Source organism: Malania oleifera, chromosome 4, assembly GCF_029873635.1.
Source record: "Malania oleifera isolate guangnan ecotype guangnan chromosome 4, ASM2987363v1, whole genome shotgun sequence".
In the NCBI taxonomy this organism is placed as follows: Eukaryota; Viridiplantae; Streptophyta; class Magnoliopsida; order Santalales; family Ximeniaceae; genus Malania; species Malania oleifera.
In genome coordinates this window covers 121,542,667-121,563,342 of record NC_080420.1, presented here as the reverse complement: position 1 = coordinate 121,563,342, position 20,676 = coordinate 121,542,667, and the positions used below count along the sequence as shown (strand labels likewise).

The 20,676-nt window shown below is 35.8% G+C and overlaps 1 protein-coding gene across 3 annotated transcripts in view; it reads right to left on the bottom strand.

The window, feature by feature from the left end:
* Nucleotides 1-305: 305 nt before the first annotated feature.
* The window catches only part of LOC131153393 (uncharacterized), a 31,580-nt gene continuing 11,209 nt past the window's right edge, over nucleotides 306-20,676 (bottom strand). For 2 of the 3 annotated variants that reach the window (XM_058105665.1, XM_058105667.1), the window contains one exon: nucleotides 306-1,222. In XM_058105665.1, coding sequence (XP_057961648.1) covers nucleotides 501-1,222 — 722 coding nt within the window. In that variant the 3' untranslated portion in view covers nucleotides 306-500. The remainder of the gene's footprint in view (nucleotides 1,223-20,676) is intronic. The other variant, XM_058105666.1, reaches the window with a different exon arrangement.

Sequence of the window (20,676 nt, the reverse complement as noted above, 5' to 3'; positions counted from 1 at the left end):
AATACCATTAAAATGAATTTGTTTTTAACTTAATTAAAAAAATTTAAAAACCAAATGTTAAGGATGTGCAAAATCATAATTTTATTCATTGATTTGATATAATTTTTTTTCTTTATCACTTTTCTTAACAACCAAACATAAAAAATTAAATTTTCTTTCCTTTTTCTAGTACTTTCCAAGTTCCGATAGGCCTTAAGGAGTATGCTTAATAGCCCATATAATGTTCCCTTGGGCGGTCGGGCCTCTGTGTATGAACTCAAGAGTGTCCCAAGTAATGGAATTGAGGAAAAATCAACTATAGGAGCTGCTATGCAACTGCGTCATTCCATTATGAGAACTTGATTAAAAGACTCCTGTCAGATGTTTACAAACCAGATTAATTTCTATAGTTAAATTAGTCATAGAAAAACAGTTTTATCTTACATCTAGATTCAACAGAGTAGCGTGTAAATCAAGAGAATCAAGTTAAACGCCCAATGCACTCACCATAGGCAAGATCTTTAGAATTCTTCATATGATTCAGAGCTATCGTAAGCAGGAGTTTCATATGCAGGAGTTTCATAAACATGGGATTCCTCATGATCTTCAGAACTTACAGAGGCAATGGGTTCATAGACAGAGGATTCCTCAGGGCTTTCATACGTGGGCTTTTCGTTAATTATAGTTTCGACTGTTTCACCAAACTGAAGCAAGAAGTGCACTCCATTGACTACATCATAAATCATTAGACCTATTCTCCCTCCAACCCAACTGCCGAAGTGACTTCCAACAAGATATCCCAACCTCCCAAACCTTTGCTCTCCAAAGAAACCACCACCATAGGTGCCAAATAAGGTCCCTGTGCCTCTCAGGAACCCTTCTGTCAAAGTACCGCCATAATAAATTGCTTCAAAGAAGTCCCATCCAGAGGAAATAATAGGCCCTATAATGCGCTTGGCTTGCCTTGTAGCAAGCTTTGCTGCCTTTGCTCCCTCTTTCTGTGCTTGTTTGGCTGCATCTTTGGCATTCAGCCCCTGTGATAATGCATCGGCTACTGCAGCCTCAATTGCACGGAGCCTTGCCTTCTCAACATGGGCAGCTCTGAAGTTGTAGAAATACAGCTTCACACCTTCCTTCACAGTACATGCTACTGTTCCAGAGCCCATGTCAAGGCAATTTAAGAAGGTAAACTTTCCACTCTTGGATGAAGCATCTTCCCCAACCAGCTGCCGACATTTTTCAGCTATAAAGAACAGAATATGTAAGCACACCTTTTATGGATCTCAAAAATAATATAAAATAAAAAGACGCAGCCTCATATTATTTATACATATATATTATATAAGTTCACAGTGAACCAATTTCCCTCATAGTATATTCTCCCTATATTTTCTGAATTTGCAAAAGATACAGAGGGAAAATGATCCCTCAGCTGTACGAATACACCAATTAAGTTAGAGTTAATTTACCATTGTCCACTGCAATGGTAAATGTTAAGGTTGTCAATGATGCAAAAACTGCAAAAAGGCTTGAACCATACCAAAACCATTCTTAGGGGGCGTTTGTTTGCACTTAATGACCTCCAACTAGAGGCTTTTCTCTTAATGGTCTAATATTAAGTAAACTGGTATTGTTTGTTTAACCTTTGAATATGTGCTAAGGGCCCTGTAACTAAACCAGCATTCCTCCCCTTGCTGATTTGGTCAGCACAATCTTATTTCTTAATTTGACCCATTTGCCCTTCTCGTCTTTCTCCTCTCCACCGAAGACAACCCCCTTGCTGATTCGGTCAAATTTTTTTTTCTTTCTTTTTATGCAATATATAGGATGCATTTTTTTTATTATTTGTACATGAAAAAACATATACACTTGTTTTGTATTTATAATTAAATAATTTTCTACTTTAGGTTTTTCATTTTTTATTCTCCTGAAAATATTTAAGGGTTAAAATAGTAAAAAAGATACTCATATTCAGAATTTTGCCAAACGACTTAAACTATGTAGTATTCAGGGGTTTACTTCAGTTCTAATTCTGGTTTACAGATTCAAAATTGGATTAGCATTCAGCCCTTAATGCTTAATTTTGTCAATGCTTCCTTAGAATCAAAATCCAAATGGAACTGTAGCCCTCTATAAATTTTATTGTTGCCTTTATTCAGACAAATATTGAATGATAGTTAAAATATTTTAAGTAATTCAAATCAAGACATAACTCATGGAATGGATCCTTGTAAGTCATAGATTCATAATGGCGATTGAAGAAAATGTTCCCAATTAAAAGGTAAAAGTTGACCAATGTTTCAAATATGTAACACACTAACAGTACCCTTGCAGCCCAATAAAACAATGAGTAACAAAACAAAAAAATTAGTGCAACATGCCTGGAATAAAGTTTTTTGACACCTATTTTTGTAAACAAAAGTTTTTTAAAGATGAAGTGGGGAATGCAAGCAGTACTCAAAACACAAAAACAGAACAACCCAAAAAAAAAAAAAAAAAAACCCTGCTATAAGGCATGAATTTAGTCAACAAAATTAAAAATAGAAGAATGAATCTCTCCTAGTTATCAAATGGATAAATAAATAGAGATTCTTTAAGATCTCCCCTATTGATTTTCTATACAACCTTGAATCTCTCAACAGTTTTAATCCCTTGAACCAAAGAATAAAGAGTATGGCCCATCAAAAAAATTTCAACAACCTCAAAAAATTCTTCTTTTCTTTCAAAGCACTCCACGTAACAATGAGTTGTGTTCACATATTTACTTTATGCAAGAATACTTTCCAACTAAGCATCATTCCCTTAACATTTGATGGCATAACCCAAGAATCCCAATTACACTCGTGTACTTGTTCAAGTGCACCAACCAATCCATTTTGTTCTGGTTCACAAGGACTTCCCCTTCCCCCCCCCCCCAAACTTCCTTCTTCCAAACTTAGAAAGAGGAGAAGAGAAGAAGCCTACTGATGTTGGATTTCCCTCATCCTACTCTCAAGGAGCCTGTTGTGTGTGCCTTCTTTTCTCTACATGGATAAGCCCACAACACATGTGCAGCTCATCTTCTCTCATTTTCACAGCCAACTGGCCAAGTTCTTCATCCATCTAACGACCAAATGCGGCTCATCCGCTTCTCCCATTTTCACAACCAGGTTCATCCTTTTACCTCTACTCACTCCCTCCCCCCCCAAGCTTTCTCTCTGTCAAATCTTCATTTTCATTTTTCCCCAATCCCAATTCAGCATCGCCAAATATCAATTATACACAAACTCCCTACATCTATCTCCCTATCTCTTTCCTCCACTTCTTCAATAATGCACAAACAGAGTTAGGACTCAGATTATCTATTCTACCGCTACAAAAACACACAATGCTCTTTTATGCCTTCCCCTTTTTCTCCATCTTCAAACATTTTCTACCCCTTCTATCCTCCTACCCACAATATTCTGCTATCCCTACCTCCAACCCTTGGATCCCTAACTTTGGATGTGGTCTTGTTGCAGAAACCCTAAATTATGAAAATGGTAGCAGGTATGACTTCTCCTTTTTTAGGAATGCCGAATTTATAAAAATCAGTCCCCAAAAAATGCTATGGTGTTTTCTTTTTGTCATGTTTCTTCATATCTGTTAATGGTTATTTTAATATTATAATATTATTATGTTGATTAGTGAGAGTTAGTGAGGCTATAATGGTCATTAGAATGTCTTTGATGTTATAGATACAGGGAGAGACCTATCTTTGAGTTAGGTCATTCATTTGATCAAGAATCTCAACATGCAGAGCAAGATCCAACCTAAACCCTATCACCAACCCAAACTGAGCTAACGCTGAAAAACGCCCTCCCATCGCTGCCCTTCTCAGAACCACCACAACCCTTCATTATTTCACAAAACCAACTATATAGCCAAAAACAAAACCCTCTAAACCATAACCACATGACAGCCGACTGCCGGTTGTCCCAACCCCACATGCTCGCGCGTGGGAGTGTTTCAGGCCACTTTTCTTCTGATTTTTACCTCCATGAGTTGTTGGAAAGTTGAATTATCTCAGTCATTCAACCAGACATATTTTTTTGCAATAAGTGTTGTAAGTCAATTGTTGGATTCTTTGAGGACAAGTCAATGGGACACAATAATTCGCATCTTGAGATATGTCAAAGGTGCACCTAGGAGAGGTCTCACATATTGAGATCAAGGTCACACTTATATTCAAGGATATACAAATGAAGATTGAGTCAAGTCGCCTTCCGACCAAGATCAACAACCAGGTATCTTGGTTGGTGGTAATTTGGTTTCTTGGATGAGTAAGAAATAAACTGTAGCGGCTAGGTCAAGTGTTGAATCAGAGTATAGAACTATGCTCTCACTAAGTGTGAACTTATTTGGTTGAAGAACATGCTAGAAGAATTGGGTTTTCCACATTTCAGCCTATGTAGTTGATGTGTGATAATTAAGCTGCTCTCCATATTGCCTCCAACCTGGTCTTCCATAAGTGAATAAAACACATTGAAGATTGATTGCCATTTTGTCCAGGATAAAATTGTGCATAAGCTCATTACAATCACTTTTGTGAAGTCATTATGCAGCTTTCTGATTTGTTTACCAAATCTTTTTTTTGGGGGGTGGGTTTTGGGGGGAGGGGGGGGGGGTGAATGCTCACGTTAAATTTATTTGTAACAAGCTAGGAGCATATGATATCTATGCTCTAGCTTGAGGGGGAGTGTTAATGGTGCAGCTTAAGGAGGAGTTTTAATGGCTATTTTAGTCTTCTAGTATTATTAAGTGTGTTAGTGTTATGTTAATTAGTGAGGGTTAGTAAGGGTATTATGATCATTAGCATGTATTTGATATATATTATAAATAGAGGGGCAGAACTATCTTTGAGTTAGGTCATTCATTTGATCAAAAGTCTCAACAGTATCAATACCTGGGATAATACTTTAACAAAATAATGTCCTAATTAAAGCTTTTACCTTATTGAGATTTAAATCATCTAATTCAGTTTATAGTTACTTAGCAAAATTATTTTTTATGTGGTTAATGAAACTACAAAAAATAATAATAAAACAATAGCTTTGATGTCAAAAAAAATAATGCATGTAAAAATCATGATATTACTTTTTTAGGGAGAGAGAACAATACCCATGCAACACATGGGCAACCAACTAGTCTACACACACGCACAACACAAGCAGATATGCAGCCCTTCTATGTCTCCAAAATGCCAATCCTAATTACTAGTAACTATGAATAAAATAAATTAATTAAATTATGTGGACAGATCAAATAAGCCCCCACTTAGGAACACTTTAAAAAATAAGTGCTTATAGAACTTATCACTTAAAATAACAACTTTTACAAAAAAGTGGTGTTTGGCTTGTACTACAACAAACACTTATTGCAAAAAGTGTTTTCTAAAACCACTTTTTTGAGAACTAGTTAAGTGAATTTTGAGATGCAATCTAAGATAGCTTTTTAGCAACTTACGAGTTACACTGTTCATAGATGGGGTCAATTTCACAAATATAAGAAAATTTAAAGGCTATTTTATAATTTAAAAAATTCATTAGACAATAATCATATATTATTTTATTATATACTATAATATATTAATTATTAATGAAATAAAATTCAATTCTAGAATGAAAAAGAAGAACCATCTATTAATTTAAATTAATATTAAAAATTAAAAATACTAATTTAATTAATAATATTATTTTAAAATAAATTAATATGATAATCATATGTTAAAAAAAATATAAATTAAGAACAAGATTATTGTTAATCAAAAATAATATTATATTATTTTTAATCAATAAAAATATTTAAATATCAATTAAAATAACAATTAACATAATTATTAATTAAATTATTAATTAAAATTAATCATATATTATTTTATTATGCATTATAACCTATAAATTACTAATAAAATATAATTAAATTATGGAATGAATAAAAAGAACCATCTATAGATTTAAATTAACATTAAATAAACTATAAATTTAAAAGTTATTAATACTATTTTCAACATAAATTAATGTAATAATCATATGTTATAAATATACATTAATAACAAGATTATTGTTAATTAATAAGTAATATTATATTATTTTGGTTAACAGAAAATATTTAAATTTTAATTAGAAAATTAATATAATTATCACTTAAATTTTTTCTTATAAAATTTTAATATTTTTATTTAAAATATAGTTAAAAATGCATATCAGTCATTATAACTCAATTTCGGATAAATAAATTAAAATTTTAAATTTAATTAATAATATTATTGCTATCATAATTTAATATGATAATAATATGTTATAAATATATATATTAATAAGAAGATTATTATTAATATTAATTTTAATATAAAATATCTAAATTTTAATTATAAATAATTAAAATAATTCTTAATGAAATTGCTAATTAAAAATATTAATATTTTTAATTTAAAATATATTAAAAAGTAATTATATACAACAACAACAACAACAACAACCAAACACAACTTATAACTTTCAACATTTCTCCAGTTCAGCACTTATAAATCCAGCACTTTTTTTGAAAAGCACTTCTACATAAGTGATTTCAAATGAATTTTAGAAGGTGACGAATCCATCAAATTATAATTCACCATGAAAATAATTAGAAATATCAAAATATATGGGCAAAACAAGATGAATACCACTACACCTCACCCCCAAAAAAAATCACATGTCCATAATTTTTATTTGGTATAATTTTTTTTGTTTTCTACTTTGTATAATATTGTTTGGATCCCCTTCGAGTAGCATAAGTGCATGGATTCATTCATCAAAGGAACTGCTTTTTTTTTTCTAAGTTAAAAATTATTGGAATCAAACACAAGCATGTCAATCATCACTCACTATTGTCCCATAGTTTCTAGAGTGCTTCATAAACTAAAAAATACAGAATCTCCAACATTATTACAAAATCTAACCCAAATAAAAAAAATAAAGCTTAATTCATTTTCCATACACACGCACACACATACACACACTATTATTTTTTATTTTTTTTAAATCTTAGGCAGTCTTCAATCAAGGTTTTTTGGGCTATTATAATTCAAAAAAGCCCTTCATCATTCACATGTTAACACCAAAAATCAAATATTCAGAAGAAATATACATGGTAATTTACATAGTTTGAAACTCAGATCGGTGACCAACCCGATGAAGACATCAGATCAATCGGGCTGATCATGCAACTAGTGCTATCCACAACAACAACAATAAGATGTTTGTCATAAATCACGAAAACCATCATTATCAATATCCACAACCAAAACAAAATTTGTACTACCATCCTATAACAACAAACCAAGCCTTATGTCCCACTAGGTGGAGTCAGCTACATGAACCTTTTCCACCAATTTATGCGACCATGGACAATTTCCTTGAAAAATTCAGGGTTATTAAATCCTTACTATTTCATTCCAAGTTATTTTGGGTTTACCCCTATTAACCTTGATGGCTACATGAACTTAATTATCTTATTTTGATGATAACAACTCATTAGTAGTTCTAGGTAAACTTGTCTTTGCATAATAAGTCATAGTAAGCACAAACTCAAATAAAAAGATTAAATAAATTCTTAATAGGTTAGACATCATCAAAAAGGGGAAATTGTTAGCTTTGGTGGCTACATAATCATAATTAATATGTTTTGATAATATTAACCTATTTGTCATTCCTAATGTTTCCATCTTTGCAAATCATGTTTTGTATAGGTTCAAGGGACGAATACTTGAAGTATTGGTAAAAAGACAAAGATCGGACCAAGTTGACGTCGAGTAGAAAATATCAAAAGGACACTCACTCGGAAAGGACTCAAGCACACCAAAGGGAGCTTATTGTAGAATTATATGTAATGGGGTGTGTGTTTGAGGTAATATATTTTGTAACTCTTGCGATTTTGTTTCTTACATGATTTCTGAGCAAGAGTTGAGCATTTTGCTCATGCATATTAGGACATGTGAGTTTATAAGATTTTACCTAAGTCACAAACTCAACTTTCATAGTTTTCAGAGTATAAAATCAAAGAATTTGTCAAAATTATCCTAAACTCAAATATGTTTTCATATGGGACAAGTTGTCAACATCTTGGTTTTATAAACATTTTCATACTTAATCCCGATTGTGTCAAAACATGTTTTATGTCCTAAAGCCTCAAAGAAAGCTAAGTATTTTTTTAATAAAAGGACATATAAGCATATAAGATATCTAAATAAGCTTCAAAATGTGTTTTCATAAACTAGATATCTTATACTCAAGGAGAAACTCATTTGGACAAGTATTAATCTTCATTAAACTTAATATCTTTATTATACCTTTGTCCAAGATTGAACTTAGTCATAAAAAGGCTTATTAAGATTGAACTAACAACTCCAGTAGCCAAGATGAGTTTTCAGCCCAGGTGACTCGTCGATGAATGAGGGTTACCCGTTGACGACTAGTGAGGACTCGTCGATGAGTGGGGTAGACTCGTCGACGATTCGCATCGTGAACAACACACCAACGGCTAGAAATGGCTAGTTTCTTTTGGGATTTACTCCCAACGACCACATAACGGCTAGCAAGGGTATTTGGCTATAAATACAAGTCCTTAGACTTGTTTAATATGTTTTTGGTGATTTTACAAGTTCCATAGTGAAAAATATATTTTGTATTCAAAACCTAACACTTTGCATTTTAGTTATTCATTCACAAGTGCTCAATCTCTCTTGCTCTCTAATCTTGTTTGAATCATTCCTTGAGAGAGTAGTGTGAGGATTTGATTGTAATTGATATTAGCTCATTTGAGGAGTATTTTCTTTGTAATCAATCATCTTGTTGTAAAGGTTCTTTGTGAACCATTTGGTGAAGGTTCTTTGTGAACCAAATGTTGGGTTTTTTGGAGCCTAGTTATGTTTGACCCATGGAGCGAAAGCTTGGGCCTCTGGCCAGAGAAACAGAGAGTCTCCCCTAAGTACTCAACCAGGAAGACCCTGAAGGGCGACCAAGTCGAGATTCTGAGATATCCTGAAGGACGAAATCCTGAGAGGCTCGACCATCATCTTGACCAGTAAGACTTAATAGTGCGACTAGGTCGAGGATGCTAAAGTTCAAGATTCCTGATTTCCCGCGAGGGTCGACCAGGTTGCGACCATGGGGAACAGGGGTGTGACTAGGTCGACGGCGACAATCTTCTATGCGAGATTTCAGAAAAACTTTCCTATTTTGAAAGTTTTGATATTGTAAACCCTAAGATATATAATTCTAATGTTTCACTATGTGAATAAAGCGGTGTAGCGAAGTGCAGCGGCGTGTAGAGTGTGGTGAGCTTTCTTCCTTGTTGAGAGAGAGAAATTGTAATTGTTGCACTCTATATTCTTCCCTGATAATAATGAAATCCCAGCAACTCCGTGGACGTAGGCAAAATTGCCGAACCACGTAAATATTGTCTTGTGCGTGCGTGTGATCATTTTTATTTGGTGTGTGCTTGTCTCTATCTTGTTTCTCACGAGTTTTGTTTTGGGAATCTCTGTATTTGAGTTCCCAATTCAAACTGATATCAGAGCCGACGGTTCGGTTTGAGTGAGAGCAATGGCAGAGGAAGCAAGAAAGGCACCTGGGATAGAAAAGTTCAATGGCACAGACTTTGGATTCTGGATGATGCAGATCGAGGATTATCTCTATGGGAAGAAGTTGCATCTGCCGCTACTAGGAGAAAAAACTGCGACCATGAAGGATGAGGAATGGACTCTCCTTGACAGACAGGTACTGGGAGTTATCAGATTAACTCTATCTAGGTCCGTTGCACACAACGTTGTAAAGGAGAAGACCACAACAGATCTAATGAAGGCTTTGTCTAGTATGTATGAAAAGTCATCCGCAAATAACAAGGTACATCTAATGAAGAAACTATTTAATTTGAAGATGACAGAGAATACATCAGTAGCACAACATCTGAACAATTTTAACACAATCACAAATCAATTGTCGTCCGTAGAAATTGATTTTGATGATGAGATACGTGCACTAATCATTTTGGCTTCGTTGCCAAACAGTTGGGAGGCCATGAGGATGGCTGTATGTAACTCCAGAGGAAAAGAAAAACTGAAGTACAATTATATACGAGATTTAGTTCTGGCTAAAGAGATTCGCAGAAAGGATGTTGGTGAAACCTCAGGATCTAGTTCTGCCCTTAACCTTGAGACAAGAGGCAAAAGTAAAGATAGAAATTCAAATTAGGGAAGATCAATATCCATAAATTCTAATCGGAACATAAGTAAATCGAGATCTAGCCAAAAAGGACAATGCTGGAACTGTGGGAAAACGGGTCACTTCAGGAGGCAATGCAAAAGTTTCAAGAAGAAGAATGAAGATGACTCTGCTAATGTCGTAACAGAAGAGGTACAGGATGCATTACTTCTTGTAGTAAACAGTCCACTTGATGATTGGGTTTTGGACTCAGGAGCTTCGTTTCATACCACTTCACACCAAGAAATCAAACAGAACGACGTTGCAAGTGATTTCAACAAGGTGTATTTGGCTGATGGCACAGCCTTGGATGTTGTGGGTATGTGAAACGTCCGAATGTCGTTGCCCAATTGGTTTGTTTGGTTACTAGAGAAGGTACAACATATCCCTGACCTAAGAAGGAATCTGATCTTTGTCGGACAACTTGATGATGAAGGGCATACGATGTTGTTCGCCGGTGGCACTTGGAAGGTTACAAAGGGAACCAGAGTATTAGCTCGTGGAAAGAAGTCCAATACTCTATACATGATCTCAAGTCCAAGAGACACAATCGATGTTGCTGAAGCAAGTATTGATACAAGCTTATGGCACCGCAGACTTGGTCACATGAGTGAGAAAGGGATGAAGATGCTGCTGTCAAAAGGGAAACTACCAGAATTGAAGTCCGTTGATTTTGACTTGTGTGAAAGTTGCATCTTAGGAAAGCAAAAAAGGGTGAGTTTCTTGAAAACTGGCAGGACACCAAAGGCTAAAAAATTGGAGTTAGTGCACACTGATTTGTGGGGGCCTTCTCCGATTGCATCCCTTGGAGGATCAAGGCATTACATCACTTTCATTGATGACGCAACCAAAAAGGTATGGGTTTATTTTCTAAAAAATAAATCTGATGTATTTGACACTTTCAAGAAGTGGAAGGCTATGGTTGATACTGAGACAGGTTTAAAAGTAAAATGTTTAAGGTCAGACAATGGAGGAGAGTACATAAATAGAGGGTTTAGAGAGTATTGTGCTGCTCATGGAATCAGAATGGAGAAGACCATTCGTGCAACACCACAGCAAAATGGTGTGGCTGAGTGCATGAACAAAATTTTTAATGAGCGTGCTAGGAGTATGAGGTTGCATACTGGACTACCAAAAACTTTCTGGACTGATGTTATTAGTACTGTAGCTTACATGATAAACCAAGGACCTTCGGTTCCCATGAATTTCAAACTTCCTGAAGAGGTTTGGAGTGATAAAGAGGTAAATTTTTTTTATTTAAAAGTTTTTTGTTGTGTTTCTTATGTTCATATTGATTCTGATGCTCATAGTAAACTTGATACAAAGTCTAAAATATGTTTTTTCATCGGCTATGGTGATGAGAAATTTGGCTACCGATTTTAGGATGAACAAAATAGGAAAATCATCATAAGTAGAAATGTGATATTTAACGAACAGGTTATGTACAAGGGCAGGTCAACTGTAGTGTCAGATGTCACAGAGATAGATTAGAAGAAATCTGAGTTTGTTAACTTAGATGAGTTGACTGAAAGTACTGTTCAAGAAAGGGGTGAAGAGGATAAGGAGAATGTAGAATCACAGGTAGATCAAAATACACCTGTAGTTGCGATCCGTAGATCTTCCTGGACCATTAGACCTCCACAGCGTTATTCACCTACTCTAAATTATCTCCTGTTGACTAATGGTGGTGAGCCAGAGTGTTACGATGAAGCCTTGCAAGATGAAAATTCAAGCAAATGGGAGTTAGCCATGAAGGATGAGATGGATTCCTTGTTGAGGAACCAGACTTGGGAACTGACTGAATTTCCAGTAGGGAAGAAGGCTTTGCACAACAAGTGGGTATATAGAATAAAGAATGATCATGATGGTAGCAAGCGCTACAAGGCCAGATTAGTTGTCAAAGGATTCCAGCAGATGGAGGGCATTGACTTCACAGAAATATTCTCTCCAGTGGTAAAAATGTCAACAATTAGACTGGTACTGGGAATGGTGGCTGCTAAAAACCTACATCTTAAGCAGTTAGATGTGAAGACGGCATTCCTTCATGGTGACTTGGAGGAAGACATTTACATGAGTCAACCAGAACGGTTCATTGTCCAGGGACAAGAAAATTTAGTCTGCAAACTGAGAAAGAGCTTGTATGGCCTAAAACAAGCTCCAAGACAGTAGTATAAGAAATTTGACAGTTTTATGCATAGAATTGGGTTCAAGAGATGTGAAGCTGACCATTGTTGTTATGTTAAGTACTGCGACAATTTTTACATCATTCTGCTATTATATGTAGATGATATGCTCATTGCAAGGTCTAGCATTGAGGAGATTAATAATCTGAAGAAGCAATTGTCAAAACAGTTTGCAATGAAGGATTTGAGAGATACAAAGCAAATCCTTGGAATGAGGATCATTAGAGACAAGGCTAATGGTACATAGAAAATTCTCAGCAAGTTCAACATGAATGACGCTAAACCAGTGAACACACCCTTGGGTAGCCATTTCAAACTAAGCAAAAAACAGTCACCTAAGACAGAAAAAGAAAGGGACCACATGAGCAAGGTACCCTATGCCTCAACTATTGGCAGCTTAATGTATGCCATGGTGTGTACAAGCCAATACATTGCACATGCAGTGGGAGTTGTGAGCAGATTCATGAGTAGGCCAGGAAAGCAACATTGGGAGACAGTCAAATGGATTCTGAGATATTTGAGGGGTTCATCAGATACATGTCTTTGCTTCACAGGTGCAAGTTTAAAATTGCAAGGTTATGTAGATGCTGATTTTGCTAGTGATATTGATAGTAGAAAGAGTAATACGGGGTTTGTATTTACTTTGGGTGGTACAGCTATATCTTGGGCTTCAAATCTATAAAAGATTGTTACTTTGTCTACTATAGAAGCTGAGTATGTTGCAGCATCTGAAGCTGGAAAGGAGATGATTTGGCTACATGGTTTCTTAGATGAATTGGGTAAGAAACAGAAGATGGGCATTCTACATAGTGATAGTCAAAGTGCAATCTTTCTTGCTAAAAATTTGGCTTTTCATTCAAAGTCGAAGCATATACGAACAAAATACCACTTTATCCGTTACCTTATTGAAGATAACCTAGTAATACTTGAGAAGATCTGTGAATTTAAGAACCTGACAAACATGTTGACTAAGGGTATCACTATTGAGAAGCTGAAGTTGTGTGCAGCTTTAGTTGGCCTTCTAGCTTGAGGACGGGAGGATGAGTTGCAGGGATGAGGGATTGCTCTTTCAGAGAATTGCAGTTGATGTTGGTGATTGAACTAGTCTCCAAGTGGGAGATTTGTTGGGTTTTGTGGAGCCTAGTTATGTTTGATCCATGGTTGGCCCAACCCTGGCTAAAGAAATAGAGAGTCTCGCCCAAGTGCTCGACCAAGAAGACCCTGAAGGGCGACCAAGTCGAGATTCTGAGATATCCTGAAAGACGAAATCCTAAGAGGCTCGACCATCATCTTGACCAGCAAGACTTAATAGTGCAACTAGGTCGAGGATGCTGAAGCAGAGATTCCTGATTTCCCGCGAGGGTCGACCAGGTTGCGACCATGGGAAACAAGGGTGCGACTAGGTCAACGGCAATGATCATCTATACGAGATTTCAGCAGAACTTTCCTATTTTGAAAGTTCTGATATTGTAAACCCTAAGATATATAATTCTAATGTTCGACTATGTGAATAGAGAGGCGTAGCGAAGTGCAGCAGCGTGTAGAGTGTGGTGAGCTCTTGTGTGCACAATCCAAAGGTGTTCGCTTTGGTGTGTAGGGTGTGTGCACGTTGTTTCTTCCTTGTTGAGAGTGAGAGAAACAGTAATTGTCGCTCTATGTATTTTTCCCTGATAATAGTGAAATCCCTGCAACTCCGTGGACGTAGGCAAAATTTTCGAACCACGTAAATATTGTCTTGTGCATGCATGTGATCATTTTTCTTTGGCGTGTGCTTGTCTCTATCTTGTTTCTCACAAGTTTTGTTTTGGGAATCTCTGTGCTTGAGTTCCCCCTTCACCAAAGGCTCTTGATGAGCGCGGTAGGGATTTGTTGCCAAGTTGTAAGGCTTCTCCGCCGGTGAAAGAGTATCCTTAGTGGATTGTTATAATCCTTGACTTGGTGCTAAGGCGTGGACGTAGGCCTAGTGCCAAACCACGCAAAAATACCGGTGTTGATCTTCTCTCCCTATACTCTTTATTATTTGTCTTGTGCATGATTTACATTTTCTATATTGTGATATAATGGCTTGCAATCTTGCCAAGTATTTTATTTTGTAGAGAAAATCAAAATACGCGAAGTCCATTCCCCCCCCCCCCCTCTCTGACTCTATATACTCCCGAGTGGGACGTTTAACAACCCCTACACCTTCTATTGCCCTCAAAGTAACTAAATCTTCCTCACTGGCACATATATGAAAACTATGGTAATTTTAAAAATAAATGCCTAAATAGCAAACATTAACTACTTAAAAGTTAAAACAACCTGTGCATAACTGTAATTGCTTGAAGCTATTCATAATTACATAAAAGTTTAAAATTTTTTAAAATTGAGATTATATCATGCTTAACACTTGCATACACGTAGTGTGTTTTCAACCATTACTCTGTGTGTGTGTGTGTGTGTGTGTGTGTGTCTGTGTGCGCGCGCACGCGTGTTCTTTGGCTTCAAATGCTCTAATTTGAATGTTAATGGATTTTTTTTAATGTAGAAGGCCCATATATTTCTATACTATGCTTCTTAAAAGGAGGAAGCCCACAAATTTTTAATAATTAAATATTTTTATTTAATTTAATTAATTTTTATTTTAAAGAATATACATGTAACTACAAAATTAGTATAGTTACAATTAGTACATATGATAGGAATACATTAACAAAATAGTCAAGTACTCGATTAAATGGCAAAGATGTTAATTATATCTCATATCTCATCACATAACAAGCATAATGAACAAAGCTTGAGTATGCATTATTACAATAGGGATAACAAAGAGTTAAATATGGTAGATAGTGTACTCTATAGATTTTCACAATTAATTACCCTCAATTTAATTTTAAATTTTTTCAAGAAATAAATAAATTTGTATTCATGAAGTGGCAACAACTTGTTATCAAAAGATTATTTTTATTTTGAATTTTTTATTCAAAAAAAAATTCAAAAGAAAGATGAAATTGTAATGTAATATTGCAATGTCATGCCTCTTTTAAATGTGCATACTATTTCCCAATTATATGAGAGGGTCTCTAAATTAAAAATAAATTTGGGGAAGAATGGGTTAGCTTGTAATAATTTGGATATTCTAGATCTTTGGAGTTGTCCTCTTTAGCTACAAGCGGTATTCTTGATTGCCTTTGGTTTATCTAGGTATGCCTCTAGGAGGTAATCCTAGATCAATTGGGTTTTGGGGTCCTGCGGTGGAGAATGTGTCTAAGAGGTTGGGTGGGTGAAAGGGTGGTTCATTTTCTCTAGGTGGGCACAATACACCGATTCAGGCCTGCCTTGCTAGTATTCCTCTTTATTTCTTGTCTATCTTGGAATACTTATGTGGGTAGCCAGCAATATTGAGAAGATCATGAGACACTTTCTTTAGTCCAGGGTGGGGGGAATATAGATCATTTGGTTAGTTGGGAAGTTGTAAAAAGAGGGGGGGAGTTTGGGTCTTGGTAAGTTGGTGTCTAAGAACATTGCTTTAAATTTTTAATGGGTAAATGGTTGTGGCATTTTCCCTTCGAGGAGTCTGACCATGGGCACAAAGTTATTAAAAATAAATTTGGCTAGCAGGATAATGGGTTGGAAAGACATTTCATGATTAACACATTAAAAGGTTAACAATCCAAGTCATCATTCTTGACCACCTAAGCTCATAGGGTATGATGATGAAATATAATTTAAACAGGCAAAGAAAATGCAGCTGCAGATGCTCTCTCCAGATTTACTCAGAATAATTAGCATTACTAGCAATCTCAGCAGTTTCAACTAATCCATTCAGCATACTTAGTACGAAAACTTGCATTTACAAAATATTCACACTCAGTGTTGGTAAAATCTAATTTCCATCAAAGTACGCATGGTAGAAGAAATGGAAGGCCAACTAAAGGAAATAATTAAGCCATGCGTTAGGGCCTTAGAGTTCTACAACCCTAACACATGGTTTTGGTGAATGATTATTGACTTTGGAGGTATGGTCAGTTAACTTGAACGTGACAATGCATTTTTCATGGGGATGATTTCAGTATGTCTCTGTGATATCGTGGTTTGTCTGGATAATTCTGATTGTGATGTTCTTGAATCTAAGATGTATGATTATTAGATACCTAGTGATTGCTCTTATGTGACCAAGAATACTTCAGATAATGATTCTTGGGGGAACACCAAAAGTGCATCCTACATCCCCTATTATCCTAATGGGTACTAAGTGAGCAACCTTGAGGAGCGCTCAAGGGCGGACTCTTAACACCTTTAAGGGGTGTCCTAGGCTTCCATATGGCATTGGGAGCCCCATGAACGATCCATTTGGGAAAAGGTCGCGTGAGTCTCTCTGGCCCAAAGATTTGGGTGTACGTCCTTCACCACTGTCAGCTATACAATTGGGCGGTATCATCTAGGATCCCGATAGTGCCAAGGGGATGAGAGTTACTCTCAGTACTAGTGAAATGTGAGTTATTTCCCTTACTCTTCTAGTTCGTGTTCCTTAGTGATGTCCTTAGTTGGTTCAAGGGTCCCTAGACCACAAGACTGGCCCACTAGGTTAGACACTTGAGTGTTTCCCTAGACAAGGATGAGTATGGTTGGGTGGGCTAGGCTTGGTGTAGTCTTGCTGCCGCACAGGCATGACTCCTTGACACTTTAGGAGGATTTTGGCAAGGGTGATTATGTTAGATCATTGAGAACTTCACGTCCGTGATAGTTGGTACCAAAGCCGATCTCTTGATCTTGAATGAAAATGAGATTCAAACTGTTGGCATCGAATCGATTGTAGGGATTCAGTTTGTGACATTGAGCAGAGGAAGGAGCAAGTTATCTTTGAGTAGATTCTTGTCCCACGCTCCCCTCTCGTCATGTGACCTATTGCAGGCAATGAAACATGAGTTGACCTTCAGTGGATGTCTTGTGAATGTCAAGCTACTTAATGGTGCCCTATACCCTTGATAAGGGATGAGGGTTGATGGATGGAAACTAAGATGAGAATATCTTGTGCCCTTAAGGTGGGTATTGTTACCACACTTTGGGAGTCGTCCTATTATGTTTGGCATTTGAGCTCGGATGGTTATCTGTTGAAAGTTCGTGGTGTCATCGCTCCACAAGCAAAGGTGATACTCTTGCATCTAGTGGAAGTGGACGATTGAAGGAGTTTGTCCAAGGGTGTCTTGACAGAACTTGAGAAGTTTTTACCTATAGAGAGAGGCGACTTTCTTAGATCTATGAGGAAGAATGAGTTGTGTGCACCTTGGACAAACATTCCTCGAACCACGAGTGTGGCTCTGCGTTAGTCACAGTGATGACGTCTGTTGAGACTATGTGACGTCCTCGTTCCACAAGCAAAGGTACTCTTAGATCTGGTGGAAGTGGACAATGGAAGGAGTTTGTCCAAGGGTATATTTACGAAACTTAAGAAGTTCGTAGTTTGTACCCATAGGGAGAGGTGACATTCTTAGATCTATAGGGAAGAATGAGTTGTGAGCACCTTAGACAAATGTCCTCAACCCATAAGTGTAGCTCTGTGTTGATCACAACAGTGACATTTACCTAATGGGTTTGGAATCAAAGGGAATCACAAATGTTGCTCATTGGGGGCTTCATTGGAACCCAATTGCTCATATGATATGTTCTAGTAAACAAATGCAATTGGAGACCAATATTGTGGAATTGACAAAAGCATGTTTGCGCAATCTACAGTTTTTACCATATCAATGATCTATGCAAGAGAGCATTGGGATGAGTTTGCCAGAGGGCCTTATGACGAGTGTCGCAACGTCCCAGAGAAGGATCCGGAATGATGAAAAATAATAATATTGAAATTTAATGGAGTCGCCACTAACCTGTTATTTACCTAGGTTCGGTTAGATCACCTAATTACCACTCAATGATTGGTGTCTAAACTAATCCTTAGCTAAGGAACTAGTAGTCTAAGTCTACTTTACCAGAGTTGGGATCAGAAGTACAGTTATGCGAGGGGAAGGTATCAGAACCCCCTACACACCCGTTCTACGAATGGTACCTAATTAGTCATTAATTATCCCTAAATTGAGCCTAATATTTTAATTAACCCCTTTAAAATAATCAATTAAATAAATAGGCAAACAAATAAACAAACAAATAAATCAATAAATAAGATCTAAAAGGAAAATGAAAATCAAAGTGTGATTATGAATGTCTAATAAGACCTCCAAACGAGGGGATCTTGTTAGACAAACCCCCTCTCAGAACTAGAATAAGTGAGGTCTGAAATACCTCTTTACCCTTTTCAAAATCATTGAGATGCACACACAAAAATCAAGTAAAATCATCAAATTTTAAGCAAAAATTGTCTTTAAAAACAATCCCATATTTTTATCAAAATCTCGTAGAAATTTTCTGAAATTTTTCAACATTTTTCTAAAATTTTCAGGGATTTTTAAAGACTTTTCCTCATTTTTTGGTATTTTTACTTTTCCTTTTTTTTTTAATTTAAGCCCAAAATAACTAAAAAAATTTTTCAGAGTTCAAAAATATTTTTCCTACATTTTTTTTTTATAAAAAGAGAATCACACACGCACGCACGCACATATTGTTATATGTATTTCACACCACATATATCATAAACACATACGCCAACACACACATGTATATATATACATACAGTAATCACTAACAAAATTATATATGGAGCACACACCAATACAAATTATATATATATATATATATATATATATGGAACACACATCAATGCATATTACACACTTTATATATACTACACACACACACACACATATATATATTAACTCACACTCGTACAAATACACACACTCAAAAATATAAATATATAAACAACAAAACCAAGCCTTAAGTCCCACTAGGTGGGGTCGGCTATATGAATCATTTTCCGCCAATTTATGCGATCATGGACCATTTCTTTTGATAGATTCAGGGATATTAAATCCTTACTATCTCCTCCTAAGTTATTTTAGGTCTACCCCTACCTCTTCCCCTTCTACTACCTCCCACGGTAACTCACTCACTCTTCCTCACTGGTGCACTATGTGGCCTACGTTGCAAGTGTCCATACCATCTAAGTCGTCCCTCCCTTACCTAACTTACTACGAATATGTTCATTCCTTAATTTATCTTTCAATGTTATAACACTCATCCATCTAAGCATTCTTATCTCGGCAACTTTTACTTTTTGGATATTATGTTTCTTCGTCGCCCAACATTCCGATCCATATAGCATAGTTCATCTTATAGCTGCCCTATAAAACTTCCCTTTCAATTTTAAGGGTATTCTACGATCACATAGCACACTTGAAGCACTTCTCCATTTTACCCAACCTGTTTTAACTCTATGCATTACATCATCTTCAATTTCTCCCTATGCTTGCATAATAGATCCAAAGTATCGAAATCTACAAGTGCTAATTATTTCTTCTTCATCAAGTTTTAACTTTGTCTCCAATATTCCTCCTATCATTACTAAAATTACATTTCATACATTCTGTCTAATTTCTACTTATCCTAAAGTCTCTAGATTCCAAAGCTTCTCTCCATAATTCTAACTGAGTCTCTACTCCGTCCCTAGTTTCATCAATTAATACAATATCATGTGCAAATAACATACACCATGGAGCCTCCTTTTGGATGATCTTAGTCAATTGGTTCATCACTAAAGCAAAAAGATAAGGACTCAAAGCAGATCCTTGATGTACACCTATGGTGACTGGAAATTCTCTAGTTTCTCCATCTATAGTCCTTACACTAGTCATTACTCCATCGTACATATCCTTAATAACATCAGTATACCTACTACATACACCCTTTTTATCTAAAACCCACCATAGAGCTTCCCTAGGTATCCTATCATATGTTTTCTCAAGGTCAATAAATATCATATGCAAATCTTTCTTCTTTTCCCTAAATTTTTCCATTAATCTTCTTAAAAGATATATAGCTTCAGTGGTAGATCTCCCTAACATAAAACCAAATTGATTTTCTGAGACCTTCGTTTCTAACCTTAATCTTTGTTCAACTACCATTTCCCATAGTTTCATTGTATGACTCATAAGTTTAATTCCACGATAGTTATTACAATTTTGAAAATCTCCTTTATTTTTATACATAGGTATTAAAGTGTTTTTCCTCTATTCATCTGGCATTTTCTTAGTTTTTATAATTGTATTAAATAAATTAGTTAACCATATAATTTCGTTATCACCTAGGCAATTCCAAACTTCAATTCG